This window comes from Drosophila kikkawai, chromosome 2R (assembly GCF_030179895.1).
Source record: "Drosophila kikkawai strain 14028-0561.14 chromosome 2R, DkikHiC1v2, whole genome shotgun sequence".
Classification (NCBI taxonomy): Eukaryota; Metazoa; Arthropoda; class Insecta; order Diptera; family Drosophilidae; genus Drosophila; species Drosophila kikkawai.
In genome coordinates, this window is record NC_091729.1 from 24,918,034 (window position 1) to 24,932,591 (window position 14,558).

A 14,558-nucleotide genomic window follows, 5' to 3' on the forward strand; every position below is an offset into this window, starting at 1 on the left:
ATGTCACTGCGGGCGCTGCGAAAGAGCCACAACAATAACACAGGAACTGCCAGAACGCCACAAACACCGTCGTCGTCGTCGTCGTCGCTCTTCAAGAAGGCCAGCACAGCAACATCGACGTCACCGAAGAAGAAATCTCTAGCCCAAACTCTAGGCAGCAACTCCGCCACCCGCTCAGTGGGCAAGCAAACGCTCTTCCGTCAGAGGCAGCTCCTGGGTCGCTGCTGCCACTCAAGTCCCGACCTGCGACAAGGGGAAAAGTATCGGAACAGCAGCCTGTTGCGCAGCAAATCGGAGGGGGATGTTGGCCTAGCCCTTCTGGAGCGAAACTCTGGTGCTACATTGACGGCGGCCAACGCCAAGTCGGAGGTGTGTCTGCAGAGAATAAGCTCGCACAGCTACGAGCACACGCGGTCCCCAAACTCAAATAGCTCAGCAATGCTAGGTGGAGCACGTTCCCATCGGGACTTAACCCAATCGTCGTATGGCCACCATGCTGGCGGAAACCATGGTGATAGCCTGGAGGTAAGCACCAGGGCCCCGCGTCGGATGAGCGAGTGTAGTTTGGGCTACAGCCAGACCAGCTCGCGTCTTACTGGCGGCAACTCTCACTCCATGTTCGCCAGCCAAATGACGCTCTCCTCGGGCTCCCAGGCACCGCCCGTGGATCCCAATGCCGTGCTGCGCGTGCCCATCATCGGTTACGAGGTGATGGAGGAGCGGGCACGCTTCACCGTGTACAAGTTGCGTGTGGAGAACCCGGAGACAAATGACTGCTGGCTGGTGATGCGGCGCTACACGGACTTTGTCCGGCTAAATGGCAAGCTGAAGCAATCCTTTCCCAAGCTGTCCCTCATGCTGCCGCGTAAGAAGCTCTTTGGGGACAACTTCAATGCCGTCTTCCTGGACAACCGTGTGCAGGGCCTGCAGATCTTCGTGAACTCGGTGATGGCCAAAGAGGAGCTGCGCAAGTGCAAGCTGGTGCGAGAGTTCTTTTGCCTGGACGAGCCGCCCTCGTACTCCGAGTCCATGGAGGAGTGTCGGGTATGAATCTGTTTATATTTATATTTTAGATTTGTTTATATCTTAAATAAGACATTTCTCATGTTTTCTAATATTTTTTAGGCAATTTTCGAGGCCCAGGAGGAGACCATTGCCCACTTGAAGCTGCAGATACAAAACAAAAACGATCTCATACTCAGCTTGCAGCAAAAGCTGCGCGACGAGATGAACGAAAAGGAGCAGCTCAGGGAGGCTATGAAGTAAGTGTTACACTGACAAAGTCAGACAAGCTTTTAATATTTATAATAACTCTCACAGAAACGTAGACCTCAACTGTTCGCACTGCTCCTCGGCCAACGAAGTGGAAGCTCTGGGCCTGAAGTAGACGTAGAACCCTTCCAAAATCCAGTTGGATGTGCATGTGCGTACTACATTATGCTGAGCATAACCCTACGCACTCGCACCGATCCAAACCCAAGTGCATATCGAGGAGCATGCTCCGCTCCGTCAGTGCTTTAGTATTCATATCTCTAGACCTAGAAGCTAGCCAGTGCTGCCCCAAGCTGGTACTGTATGAAAGGCAATCTTAGATATTTTTGATATACGTTTACGGGCAAGCTACCAGTTAAGGATAAGGAACTACACCTAGATGTAAGTGCAAAGATATAACCCCTGTATACAATGTGTTATGCAAGTTCACATACAAAATAAACCTAAGGCACAATTTATTACTCAATGGAAATGGTGGCACGAAATGGAATGAAAAGAAAACTAAACCTAAAGCAAAATGTGTTAATTGTGATGATTATGATAATTATGATGCGAGGGCATCTCTCAGAGACTCGTCATGGCTGGCGGTCGGGCGTAGGCCTTCGGAATGAAGCCATATTTGCGAGTCTTGGGGGCATAAGCCCAAAGCCATCCGTCCACCGTTTGATTGTTCAGATCGGCATAGATCCAGTCGCCACGACGCACAGAAAGGTACAGATCATCGGGAGCCTGTGCCTTGTAGTCATACAGCATAACCAGCTCGGTGCCATGGTAGCGCAAATCATCCGTTCCCAAACCCAGTGGCTGCTGCTGCTGTTGGTTTTGCTGCTGACCCTGCTGCTGTCCTGGTTGGCCCTGCTGCAAGATAGTTTCCATAGCATTCAGGGTGGCCTTTTGCTGCTGCAGAACTCGCACGCTGTCCGCCGGATAAATAAAGCTGGCCGGCACGAATCCCTCCTGGCCATCGCTGCGCATAATCCAAAACCAATCGGGATCCTCGCGATTGAGAACGGTTACGAACTCCCCACGCTCCACGGATAAATCATTCTCGTCCCGGGCTATAAAGGTGTACAGAACAATGCAGCGACCGGAGGGCTCCTTGACGAATGGCGTGCACTCTGGCTCCGCGAGGAGTATGTTCTCCATACTGTTGGCAGACCCAGGATTCAAGGCCTCGTCACAGAGCACATCCAGTTTATTGTCCGCTCCCAGGAGCGGTAAATTCTCATCGATCGGCTGCTCGGGACATTGTTCCCGGGGCAGTTTCTTCTTCACGGCCAAATCCGCCAGCTGGGTGTTGCAGGGAGCACAATAGGAGAAGGGTATGAAGCCCTCCTGGCGTGAATCCTGGCCTATTACATAAACCCAGTCGTTCTCTCTGTACAGAATATTGACCAACTGGCCCCTCTTCACCTCCAGCTCGTCGTCCACGCAGGGCGTAAAGTCGTGCAGCACCACCATCTTGGAATCGGGACTGAATGTGAATATATGATGAATAATAGGGAATAATCAAATGACATATTTAGATAGGCTTACCTCAATCCGTGCTCCTTTTCGATGCCCACACGGACCAGGGTTTCGATACTGGAGGATCCAGTTATCCTGCCCATGCCCAAGCCTCCCACGGCGGGCAGATCCCTTTCGATGCTGGCATTAGTGGCTGCAATGTTCAGGTTTTTTTTATATATGTATCGTGCTTTTCAGTTAATATTTTTCTCTGTGTAACAAGCAACAGAGTTCGTGTCTTGAAGTCTTTCGTTTGTTGAAGCCACTTCTTCCGCTTTTGATTTCGCTGACCTTTCTTCTTATCGCGCCGCATGCGCACGGGACAAAGGAACGCCATCCCTTTAACCCAATCCTCAACGCAGTCAATAAAAATAACAGCAACTACTTTAATTTTATAATTGTTTTGCTCAAGTTCCAAAAACTGTCCCCGATCTTTTTCTGATCGAGGGATGACACATTTACAATTTCGATTGACTGTATCGTTAATCGATTATTATAAAGTATAGCGCGAAAATTAAAAACTGTAGTCTCTGCTCTCTCAAGCATGAAATATTTCCAAAGACCTTAGATTTTGGGTGCACTTGGCGTGTGTTCATGCCTGAAATATCGAACATACATATAATAAATGGATACCCCGCCGCGCTGATTGCCCCTGTCTTCGACTGGGGTATATCCGATGATAGGGTCAATTTCCGTTGAGGTTAAAAACCTCATTCGTACCCTGGTGGTTTCCAAAATCGAGTTATACATATTACCGACTGAATTTCTGACCCCATTGGTCCAACCCTTTTTTCGCTCGCGTCACTTGCATTTTTTTTTGTTCTTGGTCGCTTTGTGAAAAAAGTGGGGGCAATGCACTATTTTGGTGCCAAGGATACCCGAGTTCGCATGCAATTTTCGATTATAATTCAGCGAGAGGAGCCAGTCCCACCGAAAAGAGCGTGACTGACGTGACGAAGAGAGAGAAAGTGTGCAAACTGACCTACACTTCGGCACATCTCGCAATCGCCCCCCCTCTAACAGCCCAACTATTGCGAAATTGCGCATTAAGTTTCGTCAGAAGCCACCTTGTGCCCCCTCCAGAAGCAGCAGCAGGTGCCACACCTCCAAAAAAAAAAAAAGAATAAACACCACCCCCGCAACTTTGACTTTTGCCAACTACGCAGTTGATTTCACATCCGCATCCACAGGCCCATCCTCATCCCCAGTGGCATCCTCCCCATGCCCTACCCCAAGCTCCGGCTGAGAGAGCTGTCTTCTCAGATAATCAATAGAGCGGAGTCTGCGCAATGTTTTAATCCTCGGATGCCATTCACAAAACGGGGCGTCCAGGAGTTGGGGGCTGACATGGACGTGGACGAGAGATGGCCACTCATCAACGGCTGCTGCTGCTGCTCCTCCTCCTCCTCCTCCCCTGCTGCTGTTGTGTCTGCTGGTAATTGTTGCTCGGACCTCTGATGTCTGAAAAAATGTGACTAGACAGGGGAGACAATTAAGAGAAATGGCAGGGAAAATGTTACGGATACGTTCCGGGGTGGAGGGATAGCCGGAAAAGGCAGCTCGCTGGCTTTTTGGGTCAGCTATTTTGGGTTTGTCACGCGTATATTTTATTTGCATACAACTCGAATATTAAATGTACAAAAAGGACAGATGAATTTATCTCCGGCCTTGCATAAAATTAAAATGAGAATGTATGTTATGCACGACCTTGAAAAGGAACACCCCTAAATTTTGCATCAAAGGTGGTGAAATCATAGCCTCCCTGACCTTGTATACATATATATATTTATTATTTTAAGAGTGGCAGCTAAAAGGGTTACAATTTAAAAGGAATTTACTTTAGCCATTGTTTATACATGGCATTAAATTCCATTTAAAATTATGCCTCTACAATGTACCATTAACACCCTTAATTAAAACTCATAAAGTATCATTTAAATCAAAGTAGAAATTTACTTTATATAATCCAATACATTCCCTATTTCATCATAGTATTTCAAAAGTTGTGTAATGCCTTTTAATCATTCGTGAAAATCCAAACAATGAGTGGAAAATGAGAAAAGCTGGCAGGAAAACTGCAATATACAATATACAATATTTTTGGGTTCGAAAATATGCAATGCACTTGTGTATATTTTGATTTGGCTAAAAATGTTCGGCAATTGGCATGAGTCCAAAAATGTATAAAGATTTTCAGGAGGGGATTATATGGTATTCAAGGGGGTTTAACAAACGTATATGCAACTTAGCGCCCTACTCTCTGGGCCTGGTCAAGCGAGCAGTGGTGAATCAGTGAAAGTATCTCTGGAGAAGGAACTTAACCCCATCAAAGCTCACTTGACTTGTGGGCCGCAAAATGAGCAATAAGAGGAATAAGAGCCATCGTCCTACAAGAATATAAAAGTCCCGAATCCCCGGTTTCTCTGGTCGTGCGCAAGCATCGGTTGTCGATTTCATTATCCGACTCTGCTCCTTGCCTGCAACGCTGTCAAGTGTCACGTATGCGGGTACCTACACTGGGGGATATTTTGGTGTTAAACTAATTTCTTTAATATGGTTTATTTTATTTATAATATATAATTTTTTTTATTTCGATTTTAAATTAATGAAATATATTTTATATTAGCTTATAGTACATTTGAGTAGTTGATACATTTTTTAATCACTTTTAGTGCCCCTGTGTTTGTTTCTCTGGACGACCCACGTCACAAAAGAGCAGCAGTTCAGAACAATCTAGAATGTTGGCAGTGGGCGGCAGGTGGCAGGGACAGGGGGCATGGCAAAGTGTGCGTTCAAGGACATGCATACATTACATTACGGCGGGGCTTTACGCCCTCAGCCAGAGGCATTAAGCCGTGAAATGCGACCAAAGCGAACGCCACAACAGCTAACGGCAAAGCCCAGCGCCGCAGTTAACGCTGCGTATGTGCGATATTTAATTATCGCAACGTGGGGCGTGGGGGGTGGCGGTGGGGTCCGAATGCAGCGGCTACGAAGTCGACGTCCTTGCCAACTCTTCGGTTGAGAGAGCCGGCGAGAGCGGCCGAGAGAGAGAGAAGCCTGTCGCTTTCATTCAGTAGAAATGGCCCCCGCAATGGCGTACGCTGCTTGGAGCACGTTATTTTTCCGCTCATTCTATGTTGGTGCTTCGTCCGGTGTGGTTTACAGTTATTTTTCTCTCAGAGTCCGTGCGAGTGTGTGTGCGTATTTTGAGTGAGTGTGTGGCCCTTGGCCAGCAACAACAAGCAGCAGAGGGAAGAAAGCAGAAACATCAGCCGAAAATTAGGTAAATGGAGGTACAAGTGTTGCAACTGGTAACGGTACTTTAAGGCTGCACTGAGAAAAATAGTGTGTCACCTTAAAAACATTTCTAAGTAATCTGTATTTGAATTTCTGTACATTTAATTTTCGCTGAATGAATTAATTTTAAACAAATGTACAATTTGGAACAGACGTACAAATTTAATTGAATTAAAAACTTCCAAAACTCAATTTTGAAAAAATTGAATATTTCTAATAACCTTCCGTCCATTTTCCCCAGTTCCGTTTCATCCGGAATTGTACGCACACAAACAGAGAATGTTTTTATTTATTTCTCAATGTTTACAATTTTCATCGTTGCTTTTGTCATTTTATTTATTTTCTTTATTCTGAAATAAAACAGAGCATTAAAAACTGTTTTTCTCTTTGCCGAATTTTTTTGCGACGTCAAAGACATTTTAATGTGCGCACATACATATAAACATGTGTACATACTTATATACATCAATTGCTTTTTAAAAATTTGAGAAATTTTCGCTGTTTATTTCGTTGTATTTTAAGACCGTCGACACGCAAAATATCCATCTCGGGTTAAGTGCCAGACATCATCAATCAATTAGTCATTTTATGGCGCTATTATCGCATATAACATACAGCTAAAGGCATCGATATAGAATAATCAGGGGATTAGGGGTTAGGTTAAATGAGTTTTCCACCCCAGGGCTAATGATTTAGGCTAATTTACGGCGAACAAAGAAAATGACAAAATATCTATTATATTGGGCCAACGACTGTGTATTTTATAGCTTTCCTTTCGAGAATAATATTGATTTTGTTTTCCAAATGTTTGTGTTGCGTTTTAGACAACATTTTGAATAATACATACTGACTTATTCGTAATTAAAGTATTAAGTTTTTTTGTATCCTTAAAAATTTAGAAAAGGGATGTAGAAAGGAAACTAATTTTTGTTTAGTAAATAGATATTAAAAGGAGTAGGACTATGAAAATGTAATTTAATAAATTTTAATATATTTTAAACTCAAATTTCTGCCAACGTTCATTTTTTGTAATTATTCTCGAACAAAGAAAGCAAAGCAAATGTGAAAAGTAAATGTGCTTAAATTAAAAATCAAATTTATTATTATATAGTGCAGTCTCTGCAGTTTTATCACTTTTCTTTCCTGTACTTTATCGTCGACTTTACTGCATTTCCAGCGATTTTCGCGTAAACAGACTCCAGCTGCCGTCTCGTTCTTGTTTGCTTTCCATTTTCCATTTTGCATTTGCATAATCAAATTTTGTTTATTGGCAGCCACGTCAATTTAAATGCAAATCTGAGAGCTGGCCAATTGCAGAAACTATTTCATTTTGCCCCCACACCTCCCCTTTTCCACTCTCTTCTTGGGAATTTCTCGAAAGTTCGCTGGGGTTCATTAAAAGGAATAAGAACTTGACACCCGTGAATTATTGAGCTCTCTTCCTCGCCCAACGGTAAATTGCATCCAATTGAACTTAATTGCTCAATCTGAACTTGTTTTTGTTGCTGTTTGTGTGAATTTTATTAATTAACGAGCCCTAATTAACCATCCCCCATCCCTTCTCTCTTTTTAGCTATGGATAAACAGTATGCAAAAATGGAATGGAAATGCCCCACAATTATTGAGCCACGAAAATGAACCAAAAGAGCATTTAGCCAAAGTCAGGTGTGAGTGGGAGAAATTTTCATTGCAACGTCATCGTCATCTTAAGAGCATCGCGGAGGATAAGAGAGCGCGGGCGCATTACGCCTTTACACCCATTACACGCCCATTTCCGACTCCCCCCGAAGGAAAATCATCCAGAATTTGCATTAACCAAACGAAGACGATAATTAAACTGAAGATAAAAACCCGACCGATAAAGAGTCTGCGCAAAGAGAACGGCCGCAAGAGAGAGGGAGGAAAGAGAGCACGAGCACTGCTTTTTCGGGCTCCAAGTTTTTGTGCTCCCCAATTGGATTTTGCGTCTCTTTCGTGACACAACGTGCGTTCAAAGTAGCGGAAAGTTTTTCAATCGCGGCCCGGTCTGTGGTTGTGTTAGTAAATGCAGTTTTAATTGTAGTTTTGTGCTTCGAAAGTGGAGTTTTCTTGTCGAAATCGGGAAAATCTGCCATGACAAAGTAGATAAACAAAGGCCAGCCCTGCAAAACCAGTGCCGCGAGCGTGTAAATATCGATTTTTCGGCAGACGCGCGTCGATGACCTCGCACACAACAGAGACTAAAATTGCGAGATAAAAAATCTGCAATACAGCGAAAATAAACCGAACGTTTTTAGACAGAGTTTTAAAGTAAGCCAAACGCTTTACATAATTGCAACCACAACGACGGCGGTGCAAGGGGGAAAACTCTCGATTGGAGGCAGCAGCAGCAGTACAGAAAGAAGAAGAAGAAGCGGCAACAGAAGAAGCAGAGCACCACTGGAGCGGCAGAGCAGCGACTGCGGCGCAAGCAGCGAAAAGAGCGCCAGCCGAATACCGCAGCGACACATGCTCAGATACCGTCTCGTTTCCACTCACTTCCTCAAGCAGCCGTAGTGAGCGAGCGCAAGGGAGACAGCTATACCGCGAGAGAGACGTGGGTGCAGCTGAAAGTGCATTTGGCCGATCGAGCAGGATATAAAATAAATATAAAAGCGCGACAGGTGCGTTCTACGTCAATCTCTTAGAACCCCCAAAAGAAGGTGGAAGACAGGCCCGGAGCGCGCCGCACAGGGCAGAAGGAAATTCGCATCCGATCCGGCATCAAAATCCAGTCACAACGTATTCGCCAGGAGTCCTGCGCCTGCTGGGTCTGAGCTCTAGTTTGGATAGTGAAAATGTGCAGAGATCGCGATATGAGTTCGTGGTAGATCAGCGCAACCGTCGTTACAAGGTCAAGAAAAAAATCAAGCTCGAGGGCGAGTAGGGCGCACCTGGGCAGCAGCCCTCGGGAGAGCGGAGTGCGCAGACGCGAGATCCTGGACCAGCAGCAGCAGCAACAACCAGATCGTCAGCTACCAAACCAAAGTTAACAATATTAGCAAAATTAAATAATAGTTAAGCATCAATAGCCCTTCCATTTCGAGTGCGCGTCGTATTATCCCCGGCAATGTGACTATTCCGCGCATCCTGCGTATCCGGGCCACATCCAAGCGATTCAGGCAACAGCTACACCGAGTGACTCCTCCTCTCTCGATCTTCTTCCAATTTTTCCATCCCCCAAAACCAAAGGATAACGTCGTGCAACTGGCGAACGTACGGGGAAAAACCAGCAAGATTGAAGACTTTGGGAGAAATCTTTGGAAGTCCGTTAAGGCTTGCATTGTAAGTAGAAATATATATATAATAATATTTTTATTAACTTTATTTCTTAAGAGAGAGGGGTTTTTGGCTAATTATTTTTAAGGAGATTTGTTTGAGATGACCATTCAAGGCATTTATAAAAGATTGAAACCTTCTTACTCAACTATAAAAATAAAGATGTTTAAGAATAAAGAAGAAAACACCCTTAATTTTAATAAATAAAATACTTAAAAGCTCAGATTTCTTCACATAAACAGTCATAGAAATTAAATAATTTCCTATTTGGGGAAGGTCACATTACATTATATTTGTAAATAAACAGGCTCTTAATTGCTTGAAAATAGTATCAGATAATGTAAATAATGTCTTCTTCAGTTTCCCCCTTATTTTCACACCTGTCCGCCACAATTACCGGACGCCTATTTACGTTTGCGTTACGGTTTCAAACTAATTGAGAGGTGTACCATATATATTATGCCATGTTTATTTTCGCCACCGCTGGGGCTTATAAAGAAATTAACACATTTGGCCAGGGCGATGGAAAAAACGTTGGCAAGCGTAATCGGATAGTAGACATTGCATATTTTCAGACGCCAGTCACAAAGCGAGAAAGTCTGGCAATTTCCAGGGAAAATCCCGGCCGATAAACATATTGGTATCCAATTCACAGTGCCATATATAAATCGATGGGCGACATACAAAAACCTTATCTTGTTGTTGGCTTGGCTACTGATTTTTCCATTACATTCCCCCCATTCGATCGATTCATTTGGCGTTCTGTTTTCCTATTTCCAGCCTGTTTCTGTCTGCTTTGTTTATTGTTACTTATGGTGTTTTTATTATTTTATCGTTTTGAGTCATGGGGGAACAGTGGGCCCTCTCTGTAACTACTGACAGAACGGAATGTTCTACAAGCCCCAAGCCCAGGAAAATTGTTTCATATTTATTTGCACAAATTATTATCAGGGCTTATTTACTTTATGGTTGGGGGAAACACATAACAAAACTGTTGCCCGTTTTTCGGGGCAAAATGGCGGTAGCTTTTCCCCATTTTCCCCCAAAAAAAACCCACTCTCGGCACTCGGATAACTCCCATTGTCATGTCAGTTGTCGTGACGTGCAACGAAAATTGGTTTGTCGAGTATGTTGACCCAAAAAATTACCAACTCTATTGACTGTCTACGTCTAAATATGTTTGTATTCGTATCAGCAGACTATAATTGAAGGTAAACCAATTAAGTTGTAGACCACGGCGACATGAACAGCAGCAGTATTTTAGTAGTCACTGTGCTGCTTCGCCCGCCAGGCGAAATTCAATTAACGCATCAACTAAACGGATTAGCAAACACATTTTTTCCACTTTTTATTTTATGTATTTTTATTTTTTGCCAAACTGCGCTGTTTTATCTATTTTTAGAGGGCGCCCACCGAAAAGTTCAATGTGTAAGCGATCAATTGTGGTTGGGGTCTATTTTTGGCTTTGTTTAAATTTGTATTTGGCAGTCGGCCTGGTCCACTGAACAGAATTTATTATCATCGCAGATCACTGTGTTTGACCAGACAGAATTTCATCATGCGAGGAGGAAATATGAAAGAACTTTATAAGTGGAAAAACAAAGAAAAAAATAATAGAGATATTAATAATTCCACCCTTTCTTTGTACGTTTTAAATAGGATTTTCTTTGGGGAAATTATGAATTATTTATATTCTGTTTGAAAATTAAGTTTTTTGATGCATTCAAACCTTGAGGTCACGTTTTCTTTTTTATTATTTATCTTTTAAGTTAATCAAAAAATTGTTCAAGCTGGAAATATCTTATATTTATCTTGTTCTTTGTCCTGTTAAAACCTTTCCCATTCCGTCAGCTACTTTCTTTACCAATCTAAATACTTTATTTAAGCTACAACAAAAGAGTGTCACTGACCTGCTTTACTCAATTACTTGTTGGGTTTTCACTACCAAGCATTGAGCATGCGAGCTGTATGCACTGTAAGCCACATGAATCTCGCCGGTCTCCCGTTCTTGAGAGATCATTCATTAACCAAAATCGCCAGTCATTTGGCAGCGAGGCGATTGTATAAGAGAGACCGAGTGTATCCATTAGATGCATCTGCCCAGGGTCGTTCCACGTTCCTCGTGAGCTCCATTGTCTTTGGGTCTCGTGATCGTTTGTTGGTCATGTGGCCAGAGTGTCTAGCTGGAACCAGGCTGTGATGTGATACCGGCAAATGGCTTACTATATATTCAAAGAATTCTAGATGTCTTATCAAAGATTAAGTGTTTTAAATTAAAACGAAACCAAAGAGAATAAATTAAATAACAAAAAACCTGTTCATCACGTGGAACAAGGCTCGTAAATTATCGCAAAATATTGTGTGAGAGCCGCGCGAACATCCCCCTTTCTTCAGTCGCTTTTTTTATTATATTTATATAAACGAGTTGCCAAAGTTCACGAAACTGGAAAAAGAAATTTCTGATTGCTGGCTGGGCGCATTTTAACTGAACTCGAGATGAAGATGCCTTCATCAATTGAAATTGATTGATTCTACCGAAAAAAAAAAACAGAAAAAAATATAAATAAATGTGTAGGGAGTAGCAGCAGAAAACGGAATTGGGAATTTGTCAATTAATTGAATGCAAACGGGAGAAAAACAACAACAGAAGCCGATCAAGTGACCACCAATAAAGTAATTACGTCACGAACTGCACAGGCGAAAAAAAATGAGAAAACTTGTACTTTGGCCTGAGAAAAGTTTAAGGTGCCATTTCCTGATGTTTTATAGAAGAAATCTTGAGTCATTTTAGCTTATTTTCATTGATTTATTCCCTGCAGAAGTTCAAGAGTCATGATAGGGAACGCATACAGGTGTAGCTAAGACAGTTTTTATACCCTTGCAGGGTATTATAATTTCAGTCAGAAGTTTGCAACGCCGTGAAGAAGACGTTTCCGACCCTATAAAGTATATATATTCTTGATCAGCATCAACAGGGGAATCTTTCTAGATATGTCCGGAAGAAATCGATTTTTTGGCCATTTTTGCAAAATTTTATAAGGGGTTACATCATTAAAAATGTTGATTTTGATAAAAAATTGAATTTTCAAAATTTTTAAATGAAGTATGCAGATTTATTAACTGTAGAATTTCTAGCACAGAACAGTTTTCCGATTTAAAATTAATGCTCTTTTGGCCGATTTATGATATTTTTAATTTTAAAAAAATCAAGAAGTTTTTTAATATAAAAAATCCGATTTTATAATACAAAATACTATTTTTGTAAGTCAAGGAATCATTTTCGACCCCATAAACCATATATATTCTTGATCAGCATCAACAGGGGAATCTTTCTAGACATGTCCGGAAGAAATCGATTTTTTGGCCATTTTTGCGAAATTTGATAAGGGGTTACATCATTAAAATTAGCAAAAATGGCCAAAAATTTTAATTTCTTAAAATTTTAAATTTGGTATGCAGTTTTTTTAAATTAATAAAAACTAACACAAAACTGCTTTCCGAATCGAAATTAATGCATTTTTGGCTTAGTTATGATATATTTTAATTGTTACCTGCAAGGGTATACAAACTTTGGCTGGCCAAAGTTAACTTTCTTTCTTGTTATTATTTAAATTTAATTGATTGGTTTAATGGCTTATTTCTTAGGTATTTACTTATTTATTTTCGTAACAAATTCTAAAAAGAAACTTCAACAAATAGAACTAAGAATAATAAGTACTTCTAGCCCAGTTATTTTCCCACCATTATACACGTTTATTGCTGGAATGTTTTCCACGCATTTTCAATTTCCTCATTAGTTGTAATTTACTACCTTCTTATGTATATCACCTTTCTACTTTTATTTACTTTCCCCTTTATACTCACCTTATTTGCTTGATTTTTTCTTTTTTGTTTGATGTTCCAGTCGCGCTTCATTAAAATTTTGTGTGTTTCGCATTTGCATTTTGATTTTCGGTATTGCTAATATTCCACTGGCATTACCCCATAACTTGTTGGGGAGTAAATCGCATACCACTGGCTCATTCTACTCATCCAATATTTTTTTGACATTGCGCAATCGTAGGAAATGCAAGGAACACGTGACTGACATTAACTGATTTCAATAACGAAAAAAGAATAGGCATTCCGTCTAGATAGTCACTTTGTTTAGTCGATATAGCAAGCTAGCTAGCTAGCAGTGATTGATGCGAATCGCAGCGGAAAATTACGATTTCCCAAAATAGAAATACACAAAAAATAGAATATAGCTTGGCCACAACCCATCATCATGTCTGGCCGGCCACTTGAGATGGCTTCTTGAAATTCCAGCGGCAGTACATAAATTAAACCCCGTTATCTGTGTTCCCGTGCGAATCGCTTTTTCGCCTTATCTAATCGCTGGGTGTGATTAATTGTCGTTCAATTAGGCGAGCTTCAGCATATCCATTGAAAACAAACACTGAACGTGCTGTCAACTGGGTGCAGCGTGAATATCATTCTTGAAAACATGGAAACTCGAAATTCCATTCCATATTTTTAATGGGGTTTTGCCGGCCTTGTCTTCGATTTATGGGCTTTCAAAATGCACTGACTGGCAAGTCATTTAAGCAAAACAAAATTCCAATTAGCAGCTGGGCATGCCCTGCCCTAACTAGGAGCTATTATTATTATTATTAGTTATGTGGCAGTGCATAATTGGCCAGTTATGATGGGAAAAGTACGAGTAAGACGCACCTCTATGAATAAATAAAGCAAATTTTCCATTCAAGGTGAATACCTTGACATAATATGATAAATATTTCGATTTTCTAGATAATAACTACATTCATAATCTCTGTAAACTATTTCTTAAACTTTTCCCATTAGTTTCACTCTTAAAAATGAATTTCATTTGACTTTCTTAAAAATATTATAAATGCAACTTCCTTAAAATGGTATTGATTTTGCTAATAAAATGACTTTAGACAATCTTTCCTTCCCTTACATCACTTATCTTTTTAAATAAACATTACAATCTATTTTTCAGTTACTTGCAATGCTTATATATTTCAAGTACTGATATAAATCAATTGTTAAAAGCCATCAAGTTAATAGACAATTTCTAGGAATAAGCCAAAAACATGGTAAACAATTACAATCGCTTTGTTTACGATTACTCGAGCAGCCGAAATTCGGAAGGCACTCAAATTGATGAAATGTCAACA

The 14,558-nt window shown here is 41.4% G+C and overlaps 3 protein-coding genes across 6 annotated transcripts in view; 2 read left to right on the top strand and 1 right to left on the bottom strand.

Moving 5' to 3' along the window:
- On the top strand, nt 1-1,738 carry Snx16 (sorting nexin 16). The gene is made up of 3 exons (XM_017164395.2): nt 1-1,044; nt 1,126-1,262; nt 1,321-1,738. Exons 1-3 carry the CDS (start codon nt 1-3, stop codon nt 1,385-1,387), a joined length of 1,248 nt encoding a protein of 415 aa, XP_017019884.1. The 3' UTR covers nt 1,388-1,738.
- The window catches only part of LOC108072962 (protein FAM13A), a 22,396-nt gene continuing 9,350 nt past the window's right edge, over nt 1,513-14,558 (top strand). The window contains exons 1-2 of one of the 2 annotated variants that reach the window (XM_017164393.3): nt 1,513-1,653; nt 7,652-9,381. The gene's annotated coding sequence lies outside the window, so the exon portion shown is untranslated. Of the gene's footprint in view, nt 1,654-5,914; nt 6,065-7,651; nt 9,382-14,558 lie in introns of those variants that run through there. The other variant, XM_070283954.1, reaches the window with a different exon arrangement.
- Nucleotides 1,704-13,254, bottom strand: Dlish (Dachs ligand with SH3s). 3 transcript variants are annotated; one of them, XM_070283958.1, is made up of 3 exons: nt 13,240-13,254; nt 2,809-2,932; nt 1,704-2,746 (listed from the first exon to the last, which is right to left on the bottom strand). In XM_070283958.1, the coding sequence occupies exons 2-3, from the start codon at nt 2,880-2,882 to the stop codon at nt 1,837-1,839; spliced, it is 984 nt and encodes a 327-aa protein (XP_070140059.1). In that variant the 5' UTR covers nt 2,883-2,932; nt 13,240-13,254; the 3' UTR covers nt 1,704-1,836. The 3 variants fall into 3 exon arrangements, with proteins under 3 accessions (XP_070140059.1, XP_070140058.1, XP_017019885.1); XM_070283957.1 differs by lacking the exon at nt 13,240-13,254 and adding an exon at nt 11,286-11,596; XM_017164396.2 differs by lacking the exon at nt 13,240-13,254 and adding an exon at nt 3,070-3,202.

Excerpts from the sequence above, each read along its gene's own strand:
- Snx16 (XM_017164395.2), top strand. The coding sequence starts at position 1 with ATGTCACTGCGGGCGCTGCGAAAGAGCCACAACAATAACACAGGAACT. Across the intron at positions 1,045-1,125 it reads AGTCCATGGAGGAGTGTCGG|GCAATTTTCGAGGCCCAGGA; the intron begins GTATGAATCTGT and ends AATATTTTTTAG. Across the intron at positions 1,263-1,320 it reads CAGCTCAGGGAGGCTATGAA|AAACGTAGACCTCAACTGTT; the intron begins GTAAGTGTTACA and ends TAACTCTCACAG.
- Dlish (XM_017164396.2), bottom strand. The coding sequence starts at position 3,115 with ATGGCGTTCCTTTGTCCCGTGCGCATGCGGCGCGATAAGAAGAAAG. Across the intron at positions 2,933-3,069 it reads GCGGCGCGATAAGAAGAAAG|CCACTAATGCCAGCATCGAA; the intron begins GTCAGCGAAATC and ends TGAACATTGCAG. Across the intron at positions 2,747-2,808 it reads GAAAAGGAGCACGGATTGAG|TCCCGATTCCAAGATGGTGG; the intron begins GTAAGCCTATCT and ends ATTCACATTCAG.